This window comes from Euphorbia lathyris, chromosome 7, assembly GCF_963576675.1.
Source record: "Euphorbia lathyris chromosome 7, ddEupLath1.1, whole genome shotgun sequence".
NCBI classification, from domain to species: domain Eukaryota; kingdom Viridiplantae; phylum Streptophyta; class Magnoliopsida; order Malpighiales; family Euphorbiaceae; genus Euphorbia; species Euphorbia lathyris.
Window position 1 is genome coordinate 13,862,020 of NC_088916.1, and position 25,284 is coordinate 13,887,303.

Below are 25,284 nucleotides of genomic sequence, written 5' to 3' on the forward strand. Positions count from 1 at the left end.
GATTTGAAGTCCAAGGAAGAAGTTGAGTTCACCCATCATGGACATTTCGAACTCAGTTTGCATCTGTTGGCTGAATTCTTTGCACAAAGATTCGTCAGTAGCACCAAAAATTATATCATCTACATATATCTGTGCAAGTAGGGTATGTTTACCCTTTTTCTTAATAAACAAGGCTGTGTCAGCTTTTCCCCTGACATAGTTCCTGGTCAGCAGAAAGTTGGTCAACCTCTCATACCAAGCTCTTGGAGCTTGCTTTAGGCCGTACAGGGCCTTTTTGAGTTTATAAACGTGGTTTGGAAATTTTGGATCTTCAAACCCAGGAGGTTGATTAACATATACCTCTTCGTTTATAAAGCCATTAAGAAACGCACTTTTCACATCCATTTGATATAGTTTAAAATTCATGTAACTAGGATAGGCACACAATATACGTATAGCTTCTAATCTAGCAACAGGAGCAAATGTTTCTCCATAGTCTATACCCTCTTGCTGACTATAACCTTGGGCTACAAGTCGAGCTTTGTTTCTAATCACATTTCCATGCTCATCTAGCTTATTTCTAAAGACCCACTTGGTTCCTATGGGCTTTTGATTCCTAGGTTTAGGTACTAAATCCCATACCTCATTTCTGGTAAATTGGTCAAGCTCTTCTTGCATAGCATTGATCCAATATTCATCTTGCTCAGCATCAGCAAAGTTCTTTGGCTCATGTATTGAGACGAATGCAACATTGCTGAGGTATTTTCTAAGCTGATCTCTGGTCATTAATTTGTTGTTGGCGGCATCAAGAATGGCTTGTTCTGTATGTCCTCTTGGGATCTTTATTTCCTTGGGCAATGTTGAGTTGTTTGGAAGAGGTGTTTCTACAATCTCTACAGGAATAGATTGGTCAGCAAATGACATTTCAATTTCTTGCTTACCTTGGGTCAGCTCATGTATAGTTGACACAGAGGCTTCTGGTTGATCAGCAGAAGCTGAGCCTGGTTCATCTTCTTCAGGCTGAGCTGACTTACCTGTAGGGTCAGTTTCATCGAACTCAACATGTACAGACTCTTCTACAACCTGAGTTCTTTTGTTAAATACTCTATATGCTTTACTGTTTGTTGAGTACCCTAAAAAGATCGCCTCGTCAGCTTTAGCATCAAATTTAGCAAGGTTGTCTTTTGTATTGAGTATAAAGCATTTACACCCAAAGGCACGAAAGTATCCAATGTTGGGCTTTCGACCTTTCCAAAGTTCATATGGGGTTTTCTTAAGTATAGGTCTAACTAGAGCCCTATTCAGTATGTAACATGCCGTGTGAACAGCTTCTCCCCAGAAGTACGTTGGAAGCCTATTTTCACTCAGCATTATTTCGACAATGGTTCTATTTTTCCTTTCAACGACCCCATTTTGTTGAGGTGTTCTAGGAGCAGAGAAGTTGTGGTCAATACCACTGATTTCACAGAATTCATCAAACTGTTGGTTTTTGAATTCTCCACCATTGTCGCTTCTAATGTGAGCTACTATTAGGTCTTTGTTATTTTCAAGCTTTTTGATCAATGTGGTAAACATCTCAAAGGTTTCATCCTTGCTACTCAGCAAGATGATCCAAGTGTACCGAGAGAAATCATCTACAATAACCAAGGAAAATTTCTTACCTCCCAAGCTGAGTGGCTGGATAGGTCTGAAAAGATCCAAGTGTAGTAATTCCAATGGTCTTTTGGCTGAGACAATATTTTTGCTATGAAATGACTTTTTAGTTTGTTTGCCTTGCTGACAAGCTTTACACAGTTGATCTTTTTCAAACTTTAATTTGGGTAATCCCTCAACTAATTGCTTTCTAGCTAATTTGGCAAGAAGGTCCATGCTGACATGCCCAAGTCTTCTATGCCATAGCCAGGAGTTGTCCTCTTTAGACACTAAGCATATGTTTTTAGAAAACTGTTTTTCTAAGTTTAACATGTATACATTTTCTACACGAGGGGCAGTTAAAATTAACTCATTTATATTTCCCTCGAGTATTTGACACTTAGTATCATCAAATACAACCCTTCTGCCGCTCTTGCAAAGCTGGGCTACACTCAGCAGATTGTATTTGAGACCTTTAACTAAGGAGACAGACTCAATAGTTAGGTTACCTCCGATAGTGCCTGAGCCGACTATCTTACCCTTCTTGTTGTCTCCAAAGCTTACACTTCCACCTCGTTTAAGCTCTAGTGTGATGAACTGAGTTTCATCACCTGTCATATGCCTTGAGCATGCGCTGTCTATATACCATAGTTTTGACTTCTCCACGCATGTCAAGCTGACCTGCATTTTAAACTATTCATTTTTAGGTACCCAATTTCTTTTGGGTCCTTTCTTGTTAGTATAAACAGGTGCAAAATCATATTTTAACTTGTGACGGCATACTTTTATGGTGTGGCCTGGCTTACCACAGAAATCACAAAAAGGTACCCTTTGTGGACTGAACTGAGTATGGTCAGCATTATTGTGTTGGGCATGCCAACATACTTTTGTGGTATGCCCTTTTCTTCCGCAGAAGTCACATTGGACAGTCCGCCTGTTATGCCAACACACATCCTTTGTGTGTCCCCTTTTTCCACAACACTCACATTAAGTGAATTGCTTATGCTGACTAGTATTTGCATACTCAGCATGGGGTTTATTTCTATTTGAGCCCTTCCCTTGACTCAGTAACATTGTGATATCCTTTCTAAGTTTCTTTGACTCAGATTGAACCTCCGTGACAAACTTATGTAAGATTTGCATGTTGGTATGCAAGTCAGAGTTGTCCTGGAGAAGATATCGGAGGTCACTCAGCTTGACCTCTTCAATCTCATCACAGCGCCTGCTGAGTGCCTTAATCTTTTTGTTACACTTCTTAGTTAGTGTATATAAGTCACTCAGGGCATTTACCATTTCGTTTTTAAGCAAAAGTAAGGATGTTACCTCATTGTTGTGATTCTCCTGGTCAGTTTCATCAGAAAGGTCAGCATGCTCAGATTGGGATTGGTCAGTTCCATCATCTGCCATAAAACATATGTTGGCTGTTTCATTTTGCTCAGCTTCAGATGATGTTGACTCATCACTGTCACTCCATGTGGCTACCATAGCCTTTTTGCTTCCCTTCTTCTCTTTCTTGAGGTTGGGACAGCTTGACTTGATGTGCCCGGTTTGATGACACTCAAAACATGTGACAGACTTTGAGTTGTCCTTCTTGTACTTGTCACTTGACTCAGCTTTGTACTTATCATTTCTCTTAAATGATCTTTTGCCGTTTCTATCATTTCTTCTGAACAGCTTTTTCATCTTTCTAGTGAACATGGCCAGTTCCTCATCATCAGTTGACTCTGCTTCAGTTGAGTCAGCTTTCATGACAAGGGATTTTTGTTTCTTATCTTCTGATTTTTCTTTCTCTTTGGCTTCAAAGTTTTTCATAGAGATTTCATGGGTCAGTAGGGATCCGATCAACTCATCATATTTGTAGGTAGTCAAGTCTTGGGCTTCTTCTACAGCTGTTTTCTTTGCTTGCCAGCTCTTGGGCAGACTTCTTAGAATTTTCTTCACCTGTTCTTCTTCAGTGAAGTTCTTTCCAAGCCTTTTTAGCTCATTTATAATGTTTGTGAACCTTGCGTTCATTTCTGAGATGTCTTCATTCTCCTTCATTTCAAACAGCTCGTAGAGTCTCATATGTTGATTGACTTTAGACTCCTTAACTTTGCTTGTGCCTTCATAGGTTACTTCAAGCTTCTTCCAAATCTCCTGTGCTGACTCGCAACCTGAAATCTTATTGTATTCTGTAGCATCTAACGCACAGTGAAGCATGTTTATAGCCGAAGCATTATTTTGTAATTTTCTGAGGTCATCCTCTGTCCACTCAGCCTCACTTTTAACAATTTTCTCATTGTTAACAGTTTTGTATGGCACATGTGGACCTTGAACAATTGCAAGCCATGCACTCATGTTTGTGGCTTGAATAAAGTTTTTCATCCTATTCTTCCAGAATGTATAATTTGACCCAAAGAATAGGGGAGGTCTAGTGATTGATAGTCCCTCAGGGAGTATCTGTGTTGTTTGGTTTCCTGGAAGGAACCGAGTGCTATTCTCACCCATTTTTAGGGATCAGCTCAAGATTGTTAAATCTTTGAGTAGTGAGCTTAGGCTCTGATACCACTTGTTGGTCCCTGGTAATTAGTTCCAAGGGGGGGTTAGGAACTAATATAACCTTTTCGCGTTTTAATTAAGCTGATTGGAAGGTATTTTGAGAGTTTATTAACTCAGCTTATGGTCAGCTTGGTGAGATATGTTTGAAGACAGCTTTAGTCAGATGTTGACTAAAGTTGTTTTCTTGTGAGTTGAGAATTGACACTCTTGGAGGTCAGCTTCTAACTCAGCACCACTTACTTACTCAAGATCAGCTTAGGCAATTTATATGCTGAGTAAATAAAGTAAACAACACATGTAATTATAAGAGAGAGTTTAGAGATTACTCAGTATCACTTATCCTGGTTCGGCCTCTCTGCCTACGTCCAGTCCCCAGAGTCCTCCGGGATTTTTGAATCCAATACTGAGCTCTTTAAAGGTAGAGCACAAACCGATTACAAGGCAGTTGAATATGCAAGAGTACCTTCCTCTATTCGTCTACTCAACTCCTACTAGGTGCTACAACCCAGCACCTAGATTTCTCTACCATTGAAATGCTTACAGCCAAGCACTCAGCTTAACACTCTCAATATTCCTATTGATCACAGACTTGTTCTTTTTGAACTAAAGAACACTTTAGATGATTACAAATCAATCTAGCATTTACACATAGAATAGAAAAGTTGGTGTAAGATCCTTTTTGTATTTGAGTGCTTTTGAAACTTTCTCTCTTGTATTTTTCTTTCGATGCTTCAGTAATGATCCAAGTTCATCGATTGTCCTTTTATAGAAGGAAATCTGTAGATTTGATCGTTTTGAAATGTCTTAGCCGTTAACACCAAAACAGCTCTTTTGGGGAACAATTTCTGGATAGCTTCAGACTGCACCGCCATTCCCTTTCTCTGTTTTCTTCAGGCGTCAGGTTTGTCTTCTAGCGTCTGGTTTGTCTTTTTGTACCAGTTGTCTGTTTCCAATAATCCAACGTCCCATGACTCTTGGAATTAGTCTTTTAGGTGTCTTCGAGGTTCCAATTATTGGTGCAGAAGATTGGCAGACTTTGTCCTTTAGTGAACGGATCCTTTATGCTGTCCTGACCGTCACTCAGCTTCGTTTGTTCTCTTTGAGTTATTCAACGTTCATGCTGAGTTCCTTCTAGGTCAGCTCCGTTTTGTTTAACCGCTCTTGAAGAAATCTTCAACTTTAGTTAGCTTCGTTTTGCTTCTGAATTTTACTCCACTCAGCTTCCAGTCTGTCATGCTGAGTTCCGTTCTACTCAGCTTTGCTTGTACTGTCTTTTGTCCTGTCTTTACTTTATATATTTTTGCACTCAATATTTAACAAACATATTAGTACAATTAAATCAAAGCATCTAAATTTAATTGCCTCTTAATCATGGATGATTTTGTCAAATCAAAATCTTGTGGAAGGGTGTTTCAACAGATAAAACCAATTGTAATTAGTGGTGGAGTTCCCGATGAACTAGCGTGAGCTGTACATCTGATATTACTGATATGAAGACCATATGAGCGGATAATGGAATCCACTTTTCCTGACCCGTGATCTGATTCGAAGTCCGCTGTTTGCTGATGTGGACATACTGCTTGGAGAATATCCTGTAACCTCCCATCCAGAATCACGTAACCACTCTTTCCCTGCCTAATTGCCCGTACGCCTTAAAGCTACTCGGAGAAAGCTGTCGTATTGACGCTTTGATGGTACTATGTCGCATTCGAAGAGCTGTGGGCAAAATTTATCCGAATGTCCTATTATTCCACAGAAGAAACAGAAACTCGGTACCCGTTCATAGCGGAAGTTGATCCAGAACCATTCTCCTCCACTACGTTTCAGCCTCTGCCCTCGTTTAAGAGGTGATCAGATATCCAATGCAACCTTGATGCGCAAGAAACTTCGTCGGAGACCAGTGAAGTTTTTCTCGTCAGATTCCAGGTACTGACCTATGTAATCTCCCAATAATTTGCATATGGCATCTATCTAAAATCCTATTGGTAGATCAACAATTTGGACCCATATAATGAGGTTAGTAAACTCTGCTTGCATTGCTTGTTCCAATATATCCACGCGTTTGATAATCAGTCAGGGCCGGCTCTAGGGGGAGGCCACCTAGGCGGTCGCCCAGGGCCTCCGACTTACTGAGGCCTCCGATCGGATTTTTTTTTTAGTTTGATAATTATTAAAAGATTTATGGTTAAAAGATATATAGATTTAAATATATAACAAAAAATAGTGTTAGGCTGAATGGTAAAGACATAGTAGATGTGTTTATAAGGATAAGAGTTTGATTCTCTGAATTAGCATTTTTTTTATTCGCATTTTCTCTTATTTTCTCTTTCTTATTTTGACAACACGAATGTATAAATTATTGCTTTGTTATTGTAGTTATTCTTAAATATTTTATTTTTTTTATAAATTACAAGATGAAATTCACTTATGAATTACAATTTGTAATTTGCTGTAAAATGTTATTTAGACTCTGATTTATTTAAAATTTTAATATTTGGCCACTAATTTTTTATTTGGTCACATTTAGACCATAAACTTTTTTTTTGGTCTGTAGACCATAAACTATTTAAATTGATGAAATTTCACTCAATTTTGATGATTCATTGGATCATCATTTGTTGGTTCATTTTTTCTTCGTTTCTTTTGACAACACCTATACTGATTTTTTTCTGAACTTTTTTTTCATATTTGGAAACAATGTATAAACTATTATTTTGTTATTGTAGTGATTTTTAAATTTTAATTTTTTTTAATTACAAGACGAAATGCACTTATAAATTACAATTTGTAATTTGGTATAAAATGTTATTTAGACTTTGATTTATTTAAAATTTTAATATTTGGCCACTAATTTATTATTTGGTCACATTTGGACCATAAACTATTCAAGTTGATGAAATTCTACTTAATTTTGATGAAGTCTTGATAAAATTGTTTTCTTATAATATGTGGTGATATTTTGGCATATGAGCTTGACATGCCGTACGTTTTAAAGTTGATTTACCAAATAATTAATGAGATTAAAACAAGAAAACAAATCTCTAAACTAAAATTTATCAAGTCTAGTTATCAAAATATCATCATATATCAATAATTCTATTAAGTTTCCATCCAAATTGGATTGAAATTTCACCCATTAGGATAGTTCAGTGGCCAAATGATAAAATTTTGGATAAATCAAGCGTCAAATGACAAGATTCCTTGGATCAATCGATGTCCAAATTGTGATTTAAGCCTGTAATTCATAATAAATACACGACTCAACCAATTTTTAATATTGAAGATAAATTCTTCTCTTTCTTTCCATAGAATCTTGTGATTAGGTTCGAGTTCAACCATTCAAGATTAATTTCCAGAAATTAATACTTTGTCGTCTGCTTGCTTCTCGCATGACTGGTGAAAAGAAACTTGATTTTAAATATATAAAAGAAAAGTCGATTTTACATATACAAAAGCAAGAAGAATAATAATTTCTTAGATTTATGTTATTATTATATGATTTGAATTGTAGTTAATAATATATTGGTTTTACTATTTACTATTTATTATTTCTAAAATAGTATTAGATTTATATATGAAAAAAGTGCACAATGCGCCTAGGGCCTCCAAAATGTTGGAGACGGCTCTGTAATCAGTACGTTCTGATTAAAGGTCCACGGCCCATTGTCACACCCGACCCTAAATGGCATCGGGTATGAACGGAAAACATGATAACGAACTTCTTGCAGTCTAAAAGCCAAACTTCTTTTAATAGATAATAGTTTATTCGGACTACCTAAAGTTTATTTAGTTATTTGGCTTGGACTTGATAATTCTATCAAGATTCCTACGTATCCCGAACGTCTTTTAATATTTAAACCGGGAATCAAAGCCACGTAGTTCTACCTATTGACGTAGTTCTCTTAATTAATTGATATGTTGATCGACACGCTAATCATTTAACTATATATTTCACTTCACAACGATATAATTATATATATATATATATCATTTTATCAAAATGAATCAAATTAAATAACGTTTTATCAAATCGAATAAATAAAACAAATAAATGTTTTATTAAACCGAATCGTAATCAAATAAATTACTTTCACAAACCAATTTGTAACTAACTTGTAGTCAAGCAAACGTAAAACATTGTATTTCAAATCATCAAATATTGTCAAAGCGTAATACAAAATTTACGCGTGTCCATCCTCGAATTCCACCCGTGTAGTTTCTCATAACATCAACAACATCAATAATCGAGATATCTCATTCATATCTCGTTCCTTGCCTAACGTTAGGACTACCAGCTGTGCACTCTGGCCATACCGCCATTAGATATGATCTTATCATAATATCAATCGTATCAATAATCGAGATATCTCATTCATACCTTGTACCTTGCCTAACGTTAGGGCTACCAGCCGTACACTCTGGCCATACCGCCATTAGATATGGTCTTACAACTTACAACTCCTACCCCGAGCAATCCTAGATGGACAAAACCATTTTATCTTTCAAAATATCACATCATAAAAATCATATTTGGACTTCACTCCAAATCACATAAATAATAACAACAATAACCGCTTATATCCAAAACGATTTGTATAAAATAGTCAAATTCATTTTCCTCGATCTCAATTCTAAACTATCGAAACCAATCCTACTTAAAATCATACCTAGAGCACTTTGAAAATAATTTAAATATAAAATACAGTTATTTAGATATAAAATATAGTTACCGTAATATCGTCGTCGATCACTGAAAATTAATCGATGTGATCCGCTGACAATCAAAATCGTTTGTTTACAAACTCTGAGCAAAACTCTTTTGATTTTAATTAATCAACCTCCCCTCCACTAAAACATATCAAATTTCATTAAAGGTAGACTTGTATGTTGGACACATATTTTACACTTAATATAATACTTCACACGTTTGATTTTCATTTTCATCATATAATGACACGTTTTTGTACTAGGTATTAGATATATGACACATTAATTATTTATTATTATTTTTTTTAATTAAACCACATCACATCATGTTCCATCCTAATATACCGTCCTAATACTATAATGGCAAAAAGCATCCTGAGACCCCTGATCTTTCATTGTTTGGTGCATTAAGCACTCGATCTTTTATTTAGACACATTGAGCCCCTGATCTTTCACCATTTGGTACATTAAGCCCTCGATCTTTCATTTAGACACATTGAGCCCTTGATCTTTCATATATGGGTGTATTAGGTCCTTTCATAAATCAATTAATATATATGTTTATTAAGGGCATGTTTGGTTAGGTTTATATAACTGCAGCATTTCGCATTTTCTCTGGATACTGCAACATTTTGGAGCTTTTCATGAAAAGCTCTTTTCATGAACAGTTGTTTGTAGTTACTTGTCATTGATAAAATTACCCTTCTTATTTCCACAAAATGTGCTTTAATTTTAACATTATTTTTATTTTTAGAACATAATTATCGAAAAACAAGGTTTTATTGTGTTCAATAAATTTTTTATTTTTATTAATTTTTATTAATTTGTATAATATATTTTTTATTTTAGAATTTGTTATTTTTAGAACATCATTTGTTGTCACACCAAACATGCCCTTAATAAACCTATATATTAATTGATTTATGGAAGGACCTAATACACCCATATATGAAAGATCAAGGGCTCAATGTGTCTAAATGAAAGATCGAGGGCTTAATGCACCAAATGGTGAAAGATCAGGGACTCAATGTGTCTAAATAAAAGATCGAGGGCTTAATACACCAAACAATGAAAGATCAGGGGCCTCAGGATGCTTTTTGCCTACTATAATGTAACCAATTAATTATTATTATTATATCCACTAAAAACAATATTTTCATCGTAAATTTCAAATTCATAATTAGTGGAGGAATACACGTGATTTCAAAAATATCAATTGAGATCCTTTTAATTTATAATTTCTTTAAATATACCCTTAAATTTTAATTTACACCTAAAAAACATTAAATTGAACCTAATATTATACTTAAAATCATAAATAGTTAACACTTCAAAAGATATATATACATTATAACCTATATCGGGTACAAAGATTGAAACTTTTGGACATGAACGTGACACCCATCATCCACGTCAAGCTCATGATAAAATTGAAATAGGTATCGGCCTTCCTGTTCCATCTCAGTAACTGTGACCCCCTTGACAGGACGCTAGATTGATGCTAAGGTGCACTTCATGCTCTCGAAGTGTGTAGTTTTCGCCAATTGGAACTGTCCTACAATGAACAGTGAAGGTTGAGATTCATCAACAGAAATTTCTTCGGTCGGTATAATAATACCTTCCTCTCCTTCGCCTTCAAATCGTAGTCGGGCGTAAGCCTCCAATATGTTTTTACCATTATCCATGGTTGCAGTAAGATCCTTAGGGATAGAACAGCCGTCGTCAGTGTGATCACCGACGAGAAATGAAGGAAAGGTTAGTAAACCCTAGTAAGAGTTCTTTTCAGAGGAGAAGACGTAATTCACTCCACAAGGAGAGACTGGTAGTTTGTATTTGAGGAGTTAAATTTTATTTAAAACAACTATTTCACAAGATAGATTAAATGAATTAACAGACTTGTTCATGGATTTGAGTACTTGTTTGGCCAGCTTAGGCCCACGTTCCATGGATCAGACTTGGATACGAAAAATTAATCTTAGGCACAATCTTCTAAAGCAAGTTTGTTTTTTGGGCGAGTTTGGATAAGAAAAATTAATTTTAGGCATAACCTGCTAAATCATGTCTATTTTTTGGATGGGCTTTAGATTTATAAAAATAGCACAGATTTGGTTTAGCATGTCTTGCTTATTAATATTAATTAGTAAATTTTTATATTAATATTTATTTTTGAGTAATAAATTTTATTTTTTAATATTAAAAATTATATATATATTTTTTAAGTGCGCTTATACAGATTGAGCTTCAGATTTGATTTTTGAGCCCAAGCTCATCTAATTTAAGAGCGGACTAGGTTGAGTTTGGGCTATGCATTTTTTAGATAAAATCCCACCGGATCTGACTCGGTCCATGAACATATCTATGGTTTAGGCATTTTAGCTACTAACATCTTGAATATAAAACTTTAATAGGTAGTTTTGCAGTTGAAAAGGGAACATGTGATAAATTTATTTGATCATGGAATCAATTTCTCCTCTCCACCAATTCGGGCTATACATTGTTATCATAACAATGACTGGGGTGGATGTACGGATGATCGTCGCTACACAAGTGCCTTTTATGTTTATCTTAGTAACAATTTGGTATCCTGGTATACTTGTAAGTAACCTATGATTGCCCGCTCATCTACTGAGAGTGGATACAAGGCAGTTGCCAATTCAACGACTGAACTTCTTCGGATTCAATCTCTGCTCAAGGAATTACAGATTTCCATTCCTCGTCCCGTTCAGCCTTGGTGCGACAATTTTGGTGCCATTTATGTCACAGTTAATCCCGTCTTTCATGCATGCACATAGCATATTGAATTTGGCTATCATTTTATCCATGAACAAGTTGCCAATGGTTTTCTATCTGTTCGTTTTATTACTACTAATGATCAGGTTGCTGACATCTTGACCAAACATTTTCGAGCACTCGATTCTTATTACTTCAGGATCTGCTTCGACTGAGTCCCCGACATCGGCTTGAGGGAGGCTATTAATACATATCTACACATCAGTATTTTACTCTGTTAATTATATTTTCCACTTATCTGTATATATTCACATTTATCTGTATCTCTTTTAAATTAGTTGGGGATTAGATTTGACAGTTTATATTACTTTAGTGTATATATTAATATTCTGTAACCCTAATTTAATTAATGAGATTACTTATCAAATTACCTCTCTAGGTTTTACATTGGACTAAAGAAAAAGAAAGTAATCAACTGCAATATCATCAACATTTTGAAACCAATGAGTACTATTACTGCAATTTACGAATAAGTTCAAAAACATATCATATCAATCTCAAACAATTCTAAAGTGTTAATAAATTCAACGAAAGTGAAAAAAATCGTGTGAAACTGCATCAAATATATTACAACTAATTTGAAAAATAATGAAACTTCTAATAAATGTTTAATAAAATTGTAAATAAATTTCAAATTTGTGCAATTTCACATCAGTTTCAACTCCTTTTCCATATTCTAAAATCTAGGAAAAGTAGACGACATCGAATAAAATCCATTAAAATTAATATCAAGGTGATGACAAAGTTAAAATAAAATTAAAAATCTATTTGAAAAAATATATGAGTATTTATATTCTTGCAGTAGAGTAAAAAATGTTTGTTTGTAACTATATTAGTAAGGCTTTGCTCCTCCTTTGAGTTCGTAGAGTTCAGACACATTTTTAGAGAGCAGAATCGTGTTGCTGATCGCTTGGCGGCGGCGGGCCATGAAGGGACGTTAGGCGTTACTACCCTTCCTGTTTCCCCTAATTTCATCTCTCATCTTCTCTTAGAAGATAGGATTGGGGTTAGCTTCCCTAGGCTAATTCCTGGGTAGTTTGTTGTTGTTCGTTTTTCTTTTCCTTTTCTACCAAAAAAAAAAAAAAGTAACAAAATAAATATTTTAGATATAATTGATGTTTGAAAGGTCCAATATGATAATTAAATAACGAGTCAAATAGTAGTAAATCAGTCTATTTAAATTTTATGTGAGACAAAAGTAAAATTAGTACTGCTTGGCAACGTTAGGGGTAAAATTGTACTATTTTATATGTTAAAGATAAATTTGCACTTTCCAAAAAACGACATGGGCAAATTTGCATTTTATCCCTAATTTTAAATTTTATATACATATAATATTATTTATTTATTAAGTCATTCAGTCCGAAAAATCTGACCTGTTTGGTTCAACTATTAGCTAACAGCTGTTGCGGTTGCTGTTAGCTGTTTGCAGCTGCAGTAAGCTGTTTTTTATTAGCTGTTTAATTACTAGTGTTTGGTAAAATTATATTGAACTGCTGCTGTTCGGATTTAAAATGTCTAAAATGGACATGTTAAGGGATATAATTGCTTTTAGCTGCCAAAATTAGGGGTATAATTGCACCATTTTAGATGTTAAGGGTAAAATTACTCTTAGCTATAAATACTGAGGGTATTTTTGCACCTTATCCTATTATAAAATAAAAAATGTGTTATACAAATTAATAAAAATAATCTATATAAAAAATAAAAAAATTATTGAACGCAACAAAACCTTGTTTTCTCCGGTAATTATGTTGTAGAATTATAAACAATGTTAAAAAATAAACATATTTTGTGAAAATAAGAAGGATAATTCTGTCAATAACAACTAACTACAAACAACTGTTTATGAAAAGCTCCAAATAGGAGCTTTTCGTGAAACGCTCCAAATAGGAGCTTTTCGTGAAACGCTCCAAAACGCTGCAGTTTTCAGAGAAAATACTAAACGCTGCGGGTATATAAACCTAACCAAACGCTATATTTCCCGCGGTTTGGAGTGAAACGCTAAACGCTCCTCCGAAAAGCTGAAACAAACACCCTCTGAATCATTTGGTTGAACCAAATGACATGTGACCCAATTTTAATCCAGTTTGATGTTTGATCCGGTAATAACAACATTATCAATAAGATGTATTCCAAATTTATATGCACTTAATTAAATTGTTTTAGGTGTCTTTTTTAAGTGGTTTTATTCTACAAAATTAAAACTCCTTCGCGACCATTTCGATCGCCAATATTAGAACATGACCCGCCACGATCGTATTTTCTTATGTAAAAATGAGGTCTTGGTATCTAAATGTGTAAAATGTAAAGTTTAGATATTATTGTTGTAATTTACTATATTTTTAATGGTTAATTGATTGTAGCAGACAATGGATACTATATTATCTTATCAATTTAAGTTGATGTTTTTTTTGTACAAAAAGAATTAAAGTTTAGATACTAAAATGTAAAAGATGTAAAGTTCGGGTGTTATGGCTATAATTTGACTAAAGATTCCCTTTTATTTTTGAATGTAACTGACTTGGATTTTTATGCATGTAACTGATTTATATAAAAGACAAAATACAACCAAAGACTTTCACATGCAGAGAAAGAGTGTTGGGTTAGCTGAAATGTTAAAAGGTAAAAATTATTTTGAGTCCTTATTTTTTATTTTTTGGTATATTAAGCTCTTGATCTTTTCCTGATCTTTTATTTTTTTGAATATAAAACTCGATGAATAGAGTGTTATTCATTTTACATGGTTTAAATTTTTTTACTTTTAACAATTCGAAACAATTTTTAATAATTATGTGTGATGTCGCTATAGGAAAACTGTAAGTACATTATTTCGAGCTGTAAAAAATATAATTTCAAATACAAATAAAATTAATAACACTTTTGTAGATATTCACAACTAATGAATTTGATAATTCAAGACTTAATGTGACATAAAATAAGAAATCAAAGACTTAACCTAAAAATGAAAAATTAGGAACTCAATGTTTTTTTTTTGAGAAAACTCAATGTTGTTTTCATAATAAAAATATTTCAGTTTATTTAAGAAATTTTATTATAATACTCAAAAAAAAAATTGAAATTGAGGTGCAGTTATACGATTTACTCTGTATCATTTTATATTATAAAAATAAAATGAAAATTTTCAACAATTTTTAGAGACAAAATTGATAATAATCCCTTTATTTTAATTTTTAAGAAATGTTTTAATAATAAAAAAATTCAATATAATATGCAAAAAGAGGATTTATATATGGTAATTTAAAGAAGTAGTTTTGTTTTTTTTTTTTTTTGAAAAATTTAAAGAATTAGATAGCTGGAATCCATTTGGTTTACCATAAAATAGAATAAAAGTAGATGAAGACAATATGTACATATGGCAATTTTCAGTTTCATTTCATTTATAGCATGTATATTATTTTTACTCTAATTGAACATTACCATGTAGTCAAAAAATTGTCACTGAATTTTTTTTTATTCTGAATTCACTTTAAATTTTTTTGAATAAAAAAATATTATAAAGTATCAAGAAGATGATACTGTTGAAACACCGTTCCACAAGATGTTGATTTGACAAAATCATCCATGATTAAGGAACAATTAAATTTAAGTGCTTTGATTTAATTGTACTAATCTGTTTGTTCAATGTTGAGTATAAACTTAAAAACAAAAAGATATAAAAAGAAAGACAGGACAAAGTCAGCATGAGATCAAAGGACAAGGTGCGTAGAATTGAACTCAGTACCAAAGAATAGAAGCCTGAAGTTCAACAAAGCTAAGTGGAATGGAACTCAGCATCAAAAGCTCTCTTACTAGTTGTCGTGCAAAACAAAACTGACCAAAAAGGGAACTCAGCATAAGAGTTAACAACAAACGAAGACAACGTATAAAGTAGAGGACGAGTAAATCCTCAGGACAGCATGAGAGATCCGTTTACTAGAAGACAAGTTTTGCAAACCGTTTGCACCAATAATTAAATCCTCAGAAATATGTAATAGACACATTCCGAGATGTATGGGTCAATGGATTATTGCTAAAAGACAACTGCCGCAAAAAGATGAAGTCTGCAGGAACAAGACAAGCCTGACGTTTGAAGAATTCAGAGGATAGGATTGGCCTGCAATATCTGAAGCTGACCAGAATCTGTCTCCCACAAGAGCCGTTTTGGAATCAACAGCTAAATCATTTCAAATGATCTTTCTACATGTCTTCATCTATATAAAGACAATCAAACCTCTTGGATCATTGCCGATGCACAAAAAGAAAAATACCAGAGAGAAAAATACAAGTTCAAAGCACTTCAAAACAAGAAAAAGATCTTACACTCATTTTCTATTCCTGTGTAAATGCTAGTTTGATTCTCTGTAATCATCTAAGGTGTTCTCCCTCTGAAAGAGAACAAACTGTATCAATTGAGATATTGAGAGTGTTGAGCTGAGTGTTTAGTTGTAAACATTCAGTAGTAGAGAAATCTAGGTACCAGGTTGTGGTGCTTAGTAGGAGTTGAGTAGAAGAATAGAGGACGGTACTCTTGCATATTTAACTGCCTTGTAAACGGTATGTGCTCTACCTTTAAAGAGCTCAGTATTGGATTCTAAAAGCCCGGAGGACTCTGGGGACTGGACGTAGGCAGAGAGGCCGAACCAGGATAAGTGATACTGAGTAATTCTTAACTCTCTCAACTATATATCTATCTGTGCTTGTGTTGATTGTTATATTTACTCAGCATATAAACTGTTAGAAACTAACTCTGAGTAAATCGAAGTGCTGAGTTGGAAACTGACTACAAGAGAGTCAATTCCCATCTTCCAAGTAAAACAATCTTAGTCAGCATCTGACTAAAGCTGTCTTACGCTAAGCTCACCCAAGCGGACCAAAGCTGAGTTGTTCAACTTAATAAAATAACTGAGTCAGCAAGATTAATTAGCAAAAAAGTTATATTAGTTCCTAACCCCCCCTTGGAACTAATCACACGGGACCAACAGATACTTCCTTTCCGACAACGAGAGGATCGGCTTATTTGGCATTTCACGAAGAATGGGTGCTATAATTCGAAGTCGGGATATCGTGTGAATGAAAGACCTGATATCAATCGTCCGAGTCATGATGGTTGGGCATGTTTGTGGCAATTGTTCATTCCATAGAAAATTCGTTTTTTTCTTTAGAAGTTGGGTTCCGCGTTCGTCTTATAGCCAATAGGGTTTTGATTTCACCTTTGTGCCCCCTTTGTGAGAGTGCCGAAGGAGACCCGTGGCACTTGTTTATGTAGTGCGAGTTCTAAAAGGAATGTTGGCAATCGGCGGGAATTAGTATTCCGGCAGGGGACCCTTTGGCTGTATCTACTGATTTTGAAGGTTTTTTGCTGCATTTATGTTTGAATTTGTCAGCTGATATAATGTGTAAAATTGCTGTGCTTTTCTGGGTGATCTGGGGGCAGAGAAATAACTTGGTTTGGAATGGTAAGGTGCTGCCGTCGTCGTTAGCTGTTCAGCAAGGCTTTAGTTATCTCTCGAGTTGGAGGTCGGGTCAAAATCGCAGATTAGTAGGAAAGGGGGCTGGTCAAGGAGCTGTACCAAGGTGGAAGAAACCAAAGAGTGGCTTTGTGAAATGTAATCTGGATGCCTCATTATTTGCGGATTCTGATCAAGTCGGGTGGGGTGCTGTGATTAGAAAGGATGATGGTTCATGTTTTGTTGCCTGTAATTTTGTTAGAGAAGGATCCCCTGAACCTATTCTAGCCGAAGCTTTAGCACTGAAGGATTGCTTGGAGTGGCTTATCGCATTGCGTGTTAATCGAGTAATGGTGGAAACTGATGCCAAATCAATTGTTGACAAACTACAGTCAATAGAGCCTGATATTACTGAGTTAGGTGATCTATTACAAAGCTGTAGGGAATTAATTTTTGTTATTCCCGAGTGCGAAGTGAATTTTTGTCCTAGATTAGCGAATGGTGTAGCTCATAGCTTAGCTAGAAATGCCCGTTCCAATGCTAGTCAATTTACATTTTTTAATTTGCCAACATGGTTGGTGGATGTGTTTTATAAGGATTGTTCTAATCCAGTTGAATGAATGAGTTTTTTCCTTTAAAAAAATATTATAAAAAATAATAATTTTTAATTAAATTCTAGATAACCCATTTAGAAAGTGTACCAGTCCAAATAAGGTTACCATTTTATTATAAATTAAGTAGGGTATCGAAAGTCTTTCCTCGTGGAGTGGTTCTCGTCTTCTCAGTTAAGAAGGATTCTATTTTAGGGTTTATGCTACCTGCGATTTTTTCATGTCTGCTTCCTTTGGTAGGAAATAACCTTATTAAACAATTCAATCGTAATCCATGGATAAAGGAAAAGGTGTTTTGGATGCTTACGCACGGCTATGACTCTATGAGGAGGAGGAAGGGTTGGCGCTGACGGTCGAGGAGGCCCCTGTTGATGAAACACAACCCTCATTATTCATAATCGATCAGTTCCTTATCGCGAAAACTATCCACTTTGATAGCATTTGGTGTACTCTCGCTGCTATCCGACATCTTGTGAAAGGTTACGATTACTGAAACTGATGGAGAGGGTCGATATCTCTTTCAGTTTTATCATGAACTTGACATCTCGTGAGTATTAAACGATGGCCCCTGGACATTTAATCAGAATGTTTTAATCATTAAAACGCTTGAAGTTACAGAACAGGGCTACAAGTTGAACTTACCAATCTCATCATCTAGGTGCAGATATCAGACATGCCAGGAAGGTTTCAGACAACCACGACATGCAGAATTTTAGGAGATTATATGGGGAAATTCATTGAAACAGATCCCAATAATTTTATCGGATTTCAGCGTAATTATCTATGTATCAAAGTTACCTTGGATATGAGGAAACCACTTAGACGTGGTCAGAAGTTGAAACGCAGTGGAGGGGAGTGGTTCTGGATTACTTTTTGGTACGAGCGACTACCAAGCTTCTGCTTCTATTATAGAGTGATCGGTCATTCGAACAAATTCTGTGTATTGCTTTTCGATAATCCTGACAACCCCACAAACCGTCAATATGGTAGTTTCTTAAGAGCAATGTTACGCCGTGGTGGAAGCCAAGCGAGATGGAAGTGCCTTCGTGAGTCAGCTGGGGAATAATTCAGTAACAGGGAGGTTCCTCAAAGTTCTAAGGCAGACAGTCAAATTGTGGCTAAGGCCACTAAACCAGGAAAGGAAAACCAAGGAATCGTTCATGATCCAAAACGGCTAAGGAGGGAGGATAGAGAGATGGAGGTAGACGTATCAGTTTTCTCAAAAAAAAGGTGGGGCGGGACCTAGCACTCATGCCCGTCTAATTGCATGAGTATCCTCAGTTGGAACTGTTATGGATTGGACAACCCGCGAACAGTAATGTTCTCCTGGACTTAATCAGGATTCACAAGCCCGTATTTCTAATGGAAACAATGATACATGAAGATAAGGTTTTGAAAGTGAGTAAGAAATTGGGGTTTTCAAGGTGTTTCGTTGTTAATGGAGTTACTGCGTTTTCATGACAAATATAATCCGAATCATATCTGTCTACTTCGAAAATCTCTTTATGGCCTTAAACAGGCACCGCAGGAATGGTTCAATCGTCTCAAACAATTTCTATACAACATTGGATTTACTATATATGGAGTCAATAATTCTTTGTTTTTAAAATGCACTAACCTCGACAAGACGTTTATCCTATGTTATGTGGATGATACTCTTGTCACTGGTACTAGTCCATCTCAGATTACTTCCACTATTCAGGCTATTGAAAAAGAGTTTCCGATTCGCAACTTGGGATGAGTATCGTACTTTCTTGGCTTTACATACACCAAAACCGGAATCCATCTCTCTCAGGACAAGTATGCTCCGGACATTCTTGGGCGTGTAAACATGACCGATTGCAAACCTTGTACCACTCTGATGGAAACTATTCCTAATCTTGCTAAAGAATATCAATGTAACTATACATTGATAATTTAGAAACTAAATTGTGAAAAAGGTATTCTTAGAAGGCCATCAATGTAATTTTCTCATCATCATCATTATCATTTTATTTTAATACATGGTAAGTTAGGTTATTTTTATACATGGTAATTAGGTTGAAAACAACCAGACTGACTCCTTACTATTTCTCTTGTTTTTATACATGGTAAGGTAGTTTGAAATAAAACAACTGGATACTCCTTGCCAAGTTAGTTTTCTCTTATTTTTAAGATATATCAGAGAGCATGCATGAAGCTAAAATTATGACTTAAACCATTCAAATGTCACAAAATTTAACCAAATAAAGACATGTCAGTTATAGACTACATAAGCATTATAAAAAAACAAAAATTGAACATTACAAAACATTTTTTGTGTGTAATATTTTATTATAACCACATTCATATCTCAAACAACCAATTCAACTAAAAATTTATGTTAGCAGTATTTAATAGTGATTTAAAAACCGGACCGGACCGGCGATGAGTCTGATCTGGTTACAGGTGCTACGATTTATTTATATTAAATCGAACTGAATTGAGATCAAACCGAGAACCAATATCAAACTGGTGAACCGGATTGATCCTGCTTTAAAAAAGCTAAAAACTGATTTAGTGATAAAAAAATAATTTAAATCTTAAATTATAAATAGTAATAATTTTTGTTAATTAACTTCAACTTTAATATTTACTTTTTTGTTAAATCCTCAATTATAAATTATTTGTGTTAATTAATTTCAACTTTAATATTATTGACACATTTATCACACTGATTCAATATCCGAACGATTTTTAGAATATTAGTACGTAAAACTCCAAAATAGTTTTTATTATTATCTCTGATGTATGTATCACTCACGTGAATATGACAAATTTAGTTTACTATATGTTGAAATTTAATTAAAAAAAATGTAGTTACTAAACTTTCAAGAATATTTTTAATTATATATCTCAAAAATATATACACTATTTTTACTTACAAAATTGATTTACAAATATATGTATTGAACTACAAAGTGTGCCTGTAATGCTTTCAAAACTTATCATTTCTTTTAAGGAAAAGATATCAAAATAGGCCTATGATTTTCGAGGATGTATCAATTTAGACTCCACGTACAAAATAGTACCAATGTAGGCTTAACGTTTAAAAAATATATCAATTTAGGCCTCAAGAAAGGATTGGACACGTCATTCTTATTACTCCGTTAAGTTCTGATTTCTCCCTCCACATACAATTGATAGAACTTAACGGAGTAATATGAATGACGTGTCTCGATCCGTTATCGGCCTAAATTGGTACTTTTTTTAAACGTTAAGCCTATATTAGTGTTATTTTGTACGTAGAGCCTAAATTGATACTTCCCAAAAACCATAGATCTATTTTGGTACCTTATCACTTTTTTTTATTGTTCATAATAACAATACATTTTTTTATTTGAAATATTATATTTAATTCTCATAATCTTTTTTGAAATTCTTGTATTATTATTATTATTATTATTATTATTATTATTATTATTATTATTATTATAGGGATGAGTACTAAATTTTACTATCACGTTTTCAGATAAGTGCAGATTTGACCCTAACGTATGAAGTGATATAAATTTATCCCTAATATTTCCAATCAAAATCAATTTTGCTTATACATTATCGAAAATTTTAAAATGCTGATTTGACTATTATTAACAGTCATATCAGAACTTCCAAACATCAATTATATCTAAGATACATTTATTGTATTACTAACACAGTTACAAAAATAAACTTGTTTAAATACTACAACTATATCAACCACATATAAGTTAATCATAATTGTTTTTACAAAATATATAAAATGTTTAATGTGTTACGAATTATAATTAACCAATAAAAAATACATGAAAATCAACAAAATTATTTGGAACATCTGATATAATAGTCAGTGGAACCTATTGCTACAACTTCTTCATTTCTGGGTAGTGATTTTGAGAAGGTTAGGAGTGTAATTTGACAGTTCATCTTCTCTCCCTTCCTCAGCTATAAATAAGGCTAATAAGAACTGTAATCTCCCTCACCTTCTCTCCTTCATCTTAACCCTTACAGCAAAAAAAACCTATTCCTTCAAAGTTCAGAAATGGCAGCAACCACTGTGATCATTGTTGGTGCTGGACCTGCAGGTCTTGCTACTTCTGCTTGCCTAAACAATCTTTCAATTGAAAACATCATTTTAGAGAAGGAGAACTGTTCTGCTTCTCTTTGGAGATATCACTCATATGACTGTGTTCATCTCCATTTAGCAAAGAAATTTTGCCAACTTCCCTATGCACCCCATGATTCTGAAACACCAACCTTCATGCCCAAATCTAAATTCATAGAATACATAGACAATTACACTGCCAAAAACCAAATAAACCCTATGTACAACCGTTGTGTAGAAGCAACATCTTTTGATGGGTGTTCTGGGAAGTGGAAAGTTGAGGCTAGGAATCTAGCTTCTAATGAAACTGAAGTATATTACTCTAAATTTATTGTAATTGCTTCTGGTGAAAATAATGTGGGTTTCATCCCTAGGGTTCCTGGGTTGGAGAGTTTTTCTGGAAAGATAATTCACTCCAACGAATATAAAAGTGGAAATGAGTTCCAGGGCAAACAAGTCTTGGTTATTGGCTGTGGAAACTCTGGGATGGAGATCAGTTTTGATCTCTCAAAGCATGGAGCAAATCCATCAATTGTTATTAGGAGCCCTGTAAGTTATTTTGTTTACAGAAAAAAAAAAATATTGGCTCTGTTTGGCAAATAGATATTAACTGTTAGCTGATAGCTGATTACATTAGCTGTTAGCTGATTATCTTTTTGTTTAGCAGATTTGATTAGCTGATTTGACTAGCTTATTGTGTAAATTTAGCTGATTGTTTATGTAAAATGACAAATAATGACATAAAATAAAGCAATAAGCTAATTGAAAAATATCCTCCAAAAGAGATGGAGCAATAAGCTAATTAAAAAAGCTCATAAAATAAGCTTTTTGGATTCAACAAGCTCTTTCAAATTTCTGTCCACCAAACAACACCATTAGAGAGATTTGATTAAAGTGGCTCAAACCTCTAATTTTATCAAAAAAAAAAAAAAAAAAAACTCTTTATCAAACAGGCCATTATCTTTTTATTGGATATGTACTAATACTTGAATTTTTTGTTTCTTGCCCCAAATACTGCAGTTTCATGTTGTGACAAGGGAGATGATATATCTAGGAATGGAGCTGCTGAAATACATTCCTATGAAATATGTAGATGCTCTTATAACACTGTGGGCAAGATTCAAGTATGGAGATCTGTCTTCATATGGAATTCAAAGACCTTCCTTATGCCCTTTCTCAAATAAGGTCATAACAGGAAGAACTCCTGTTATTGATGTTGGAACAGTTCAGAAGATCCGTTCTAAGGAAATCAAGGTAAAACTGAAAAGAAAAGGCTACAATAATTTATTAATAGAACTCAATGTTCTACTACTTATAACAATAGTAATTATAAGTTTTTTTGGGGGTTTTGTTAATTAGGTTGTTCCTGAGATGGTGAGCATAAAAGAGAACATGGTTGAGTTCTCTGATGGTACCACACAACATTTTGATGTAATGGTGTTCGCTACAGGCTACAAGAGTGTGGCTAATACTTGGCTTAAGGTAGGTTTGGAATTCATCATTTTTTTGAACTCTGTTGGAACTTAAATTGTTATATAAAAAATGTGATTTTGATGCTTGTTAATATGTGATATGCAGGATTACCATTACATTATGAATGAGAAGAGCATGCCTAAAAATCCATCTCCTAAGCACTGGAAGGGTGAAAACAGAAGCTACTGCGTTGGCTTTTCTGGAAACGGTTTGAATGGCATATCAAGAGATGCAATGGCAGTAGCTAGAGATATATATGTTGTTTTATGTGGTGAAGATCATCATAATCTTTAGTTTTTCTTTTTCTTTCTTTTGTAAGTGAATGAGTTTAAACGTTTTGATAATAATAAAAGTATTGATAAGTTTAAAAGATTTCTTAAACATCTTTGGTCATTCCCAATTATACATGATTTTATTTGTTTGAATGATAAATATTAATTTGTAGAGACGGTTTTGGCAGCGTTAAGTTATTTTAACATGAAAGTTCGAAAAAAGAAAATGAAAAATTGGCGCGGATTCTCTAATAAAATTTATACATGAATATCACTAAATGATGAATATTGTTGTTAATTAAGATATCATGGATAGTAATTAATAACTTCAAAATTCAATAAATAGAAACTATTTGTCTCCAGTAAAAAATATCTCATAACGAACTTCAATATCTGTTAACAAATTATTATTTTTGACCGTTAAAACATTATCCTGAATTTTGTTTTGTATGAAAAATAAATTTTCTTACTTAGAATATATTCCAATTAATGTAGCAACTACTTGTCTCGAGTAAAAGATAAAATTTATACATGAATATCACTAAATGATGAATATTGTTGTTAATTAAGATATCATGGATAGTAATTAATAACTTCGAAATTCAATAAATAGAAACTATTTGTCTAGAGTAAAAAATATCTCATAACGAACTTCAATATCTGTTAACAAACTATTATTTTTAACCGTTAAAATGTTATCCAGAATTTTGTTTTGTATGAAAAATAAATTTTCTTACTTAGAATATATTCCAATTAATATACCAAAACTCTATTTAGTAAAAGTCTAACAAAAATTCAACCGTCGTCAAAACTTGTGCAAACGTTTCGCTATAGTAAAAAAAAAAGGGTCAATTTATACCATATAAGTCACAACTCTTTTATTTGGCTCATTTATAGTCACAAATTCTACATTATGGCTAATAAGTACTTATAACAAGATATCCACTTAATTTTAGTTTGATAAGTTTAATTTCATCAAAATTTAACTTAACACTTAATCTATTAAATAAGTGTAAAATTGACATTGCTTGGATTTTGCTACAATTTCATCAAAATTTAACTTAACAAGAAGTGTATTGTAGTTATCTTCATTTCTGGGTAGTCATTTTGAGAAGGTTATGAGTCTAATTTAACAGTTCATCTTCTCTCCCTCCCTCAGGTATAAATAAGGCTAATAACCTTCTCTCCTTCACCTTAACCCTTCACTGCGAAAAACCTTTTCCTTCAAAGTTCATTTAATGGCAACAACCACTGTGATCATTGATGGTGCTGGACCTGCAGGTCTTGCAACTTCTGCTTTCCTAAACAATGTTTCCATTGAAAACATGATCCTAGAAAAAGAGAATTGGCCTGCTTCTCTTTGGAGATATTATTCATATGTCTGTGTTATGGTGTGGAGCATCTCCCTCAATGGTCAAGTCCGGACGAGAGAAGTCGGAGGAGGAATGAAGCACGAACGATCAAGCGGAAAAAGGGGCACAATATCCCCACACCGCGTGCCAAACCTTCCCCACGTCGAAGGATCTCATCCGAGGAGCTAGCACGAGGAGTTGGCTAAAAGAGTCAGAAACGGAGCCACGCGGCTTGCCACTTAAGTGACATGGCATGTGGGGTTGCTCTTGCCCAAAACAGGTGAGTTATGAGCTCTGTGTGGAATGACTCCATCTTTGGCGACGACTTGATTCTTTTTGGCGACGGAATGTTGATTTTCAGCAATAGAATATTGATCT

The 25,284-nt window shown here is 34.1% G+C and overlaps 1 protein-coding gene across 1 annotated transcript; it reads left to right on the forward strand.

The window, feature by feature from the left end:
• The first annotated feature begins 21,701 nt into the window (after nt 1-21,701).
• On the forward strand, nt 21,702-23,652 carry LOC136200943 (probable indole-3-pyruvate monooxygenase YUCCA10). Its single transcript, XM_065991448.1, has 4 exons — nt 21,702-22,358; nt 22,830-23,063; nt 23,169-23,291; nt 23,388-23,652. Exons 1-4 carry the CDS (start codon nt 21,747-21,749, stop codon nt 23,574-23,576), a joined length of 1,158 nt encoding a protein of 385 aa, XP_065847520.1. The 5' UTR covers nt 21,702-21,746; the 3' UTR covers nt 23,577-23,652.
• The last annotated feature ends 1,632 nt before the right edge of the window (nt 23,653-25,284 follow it).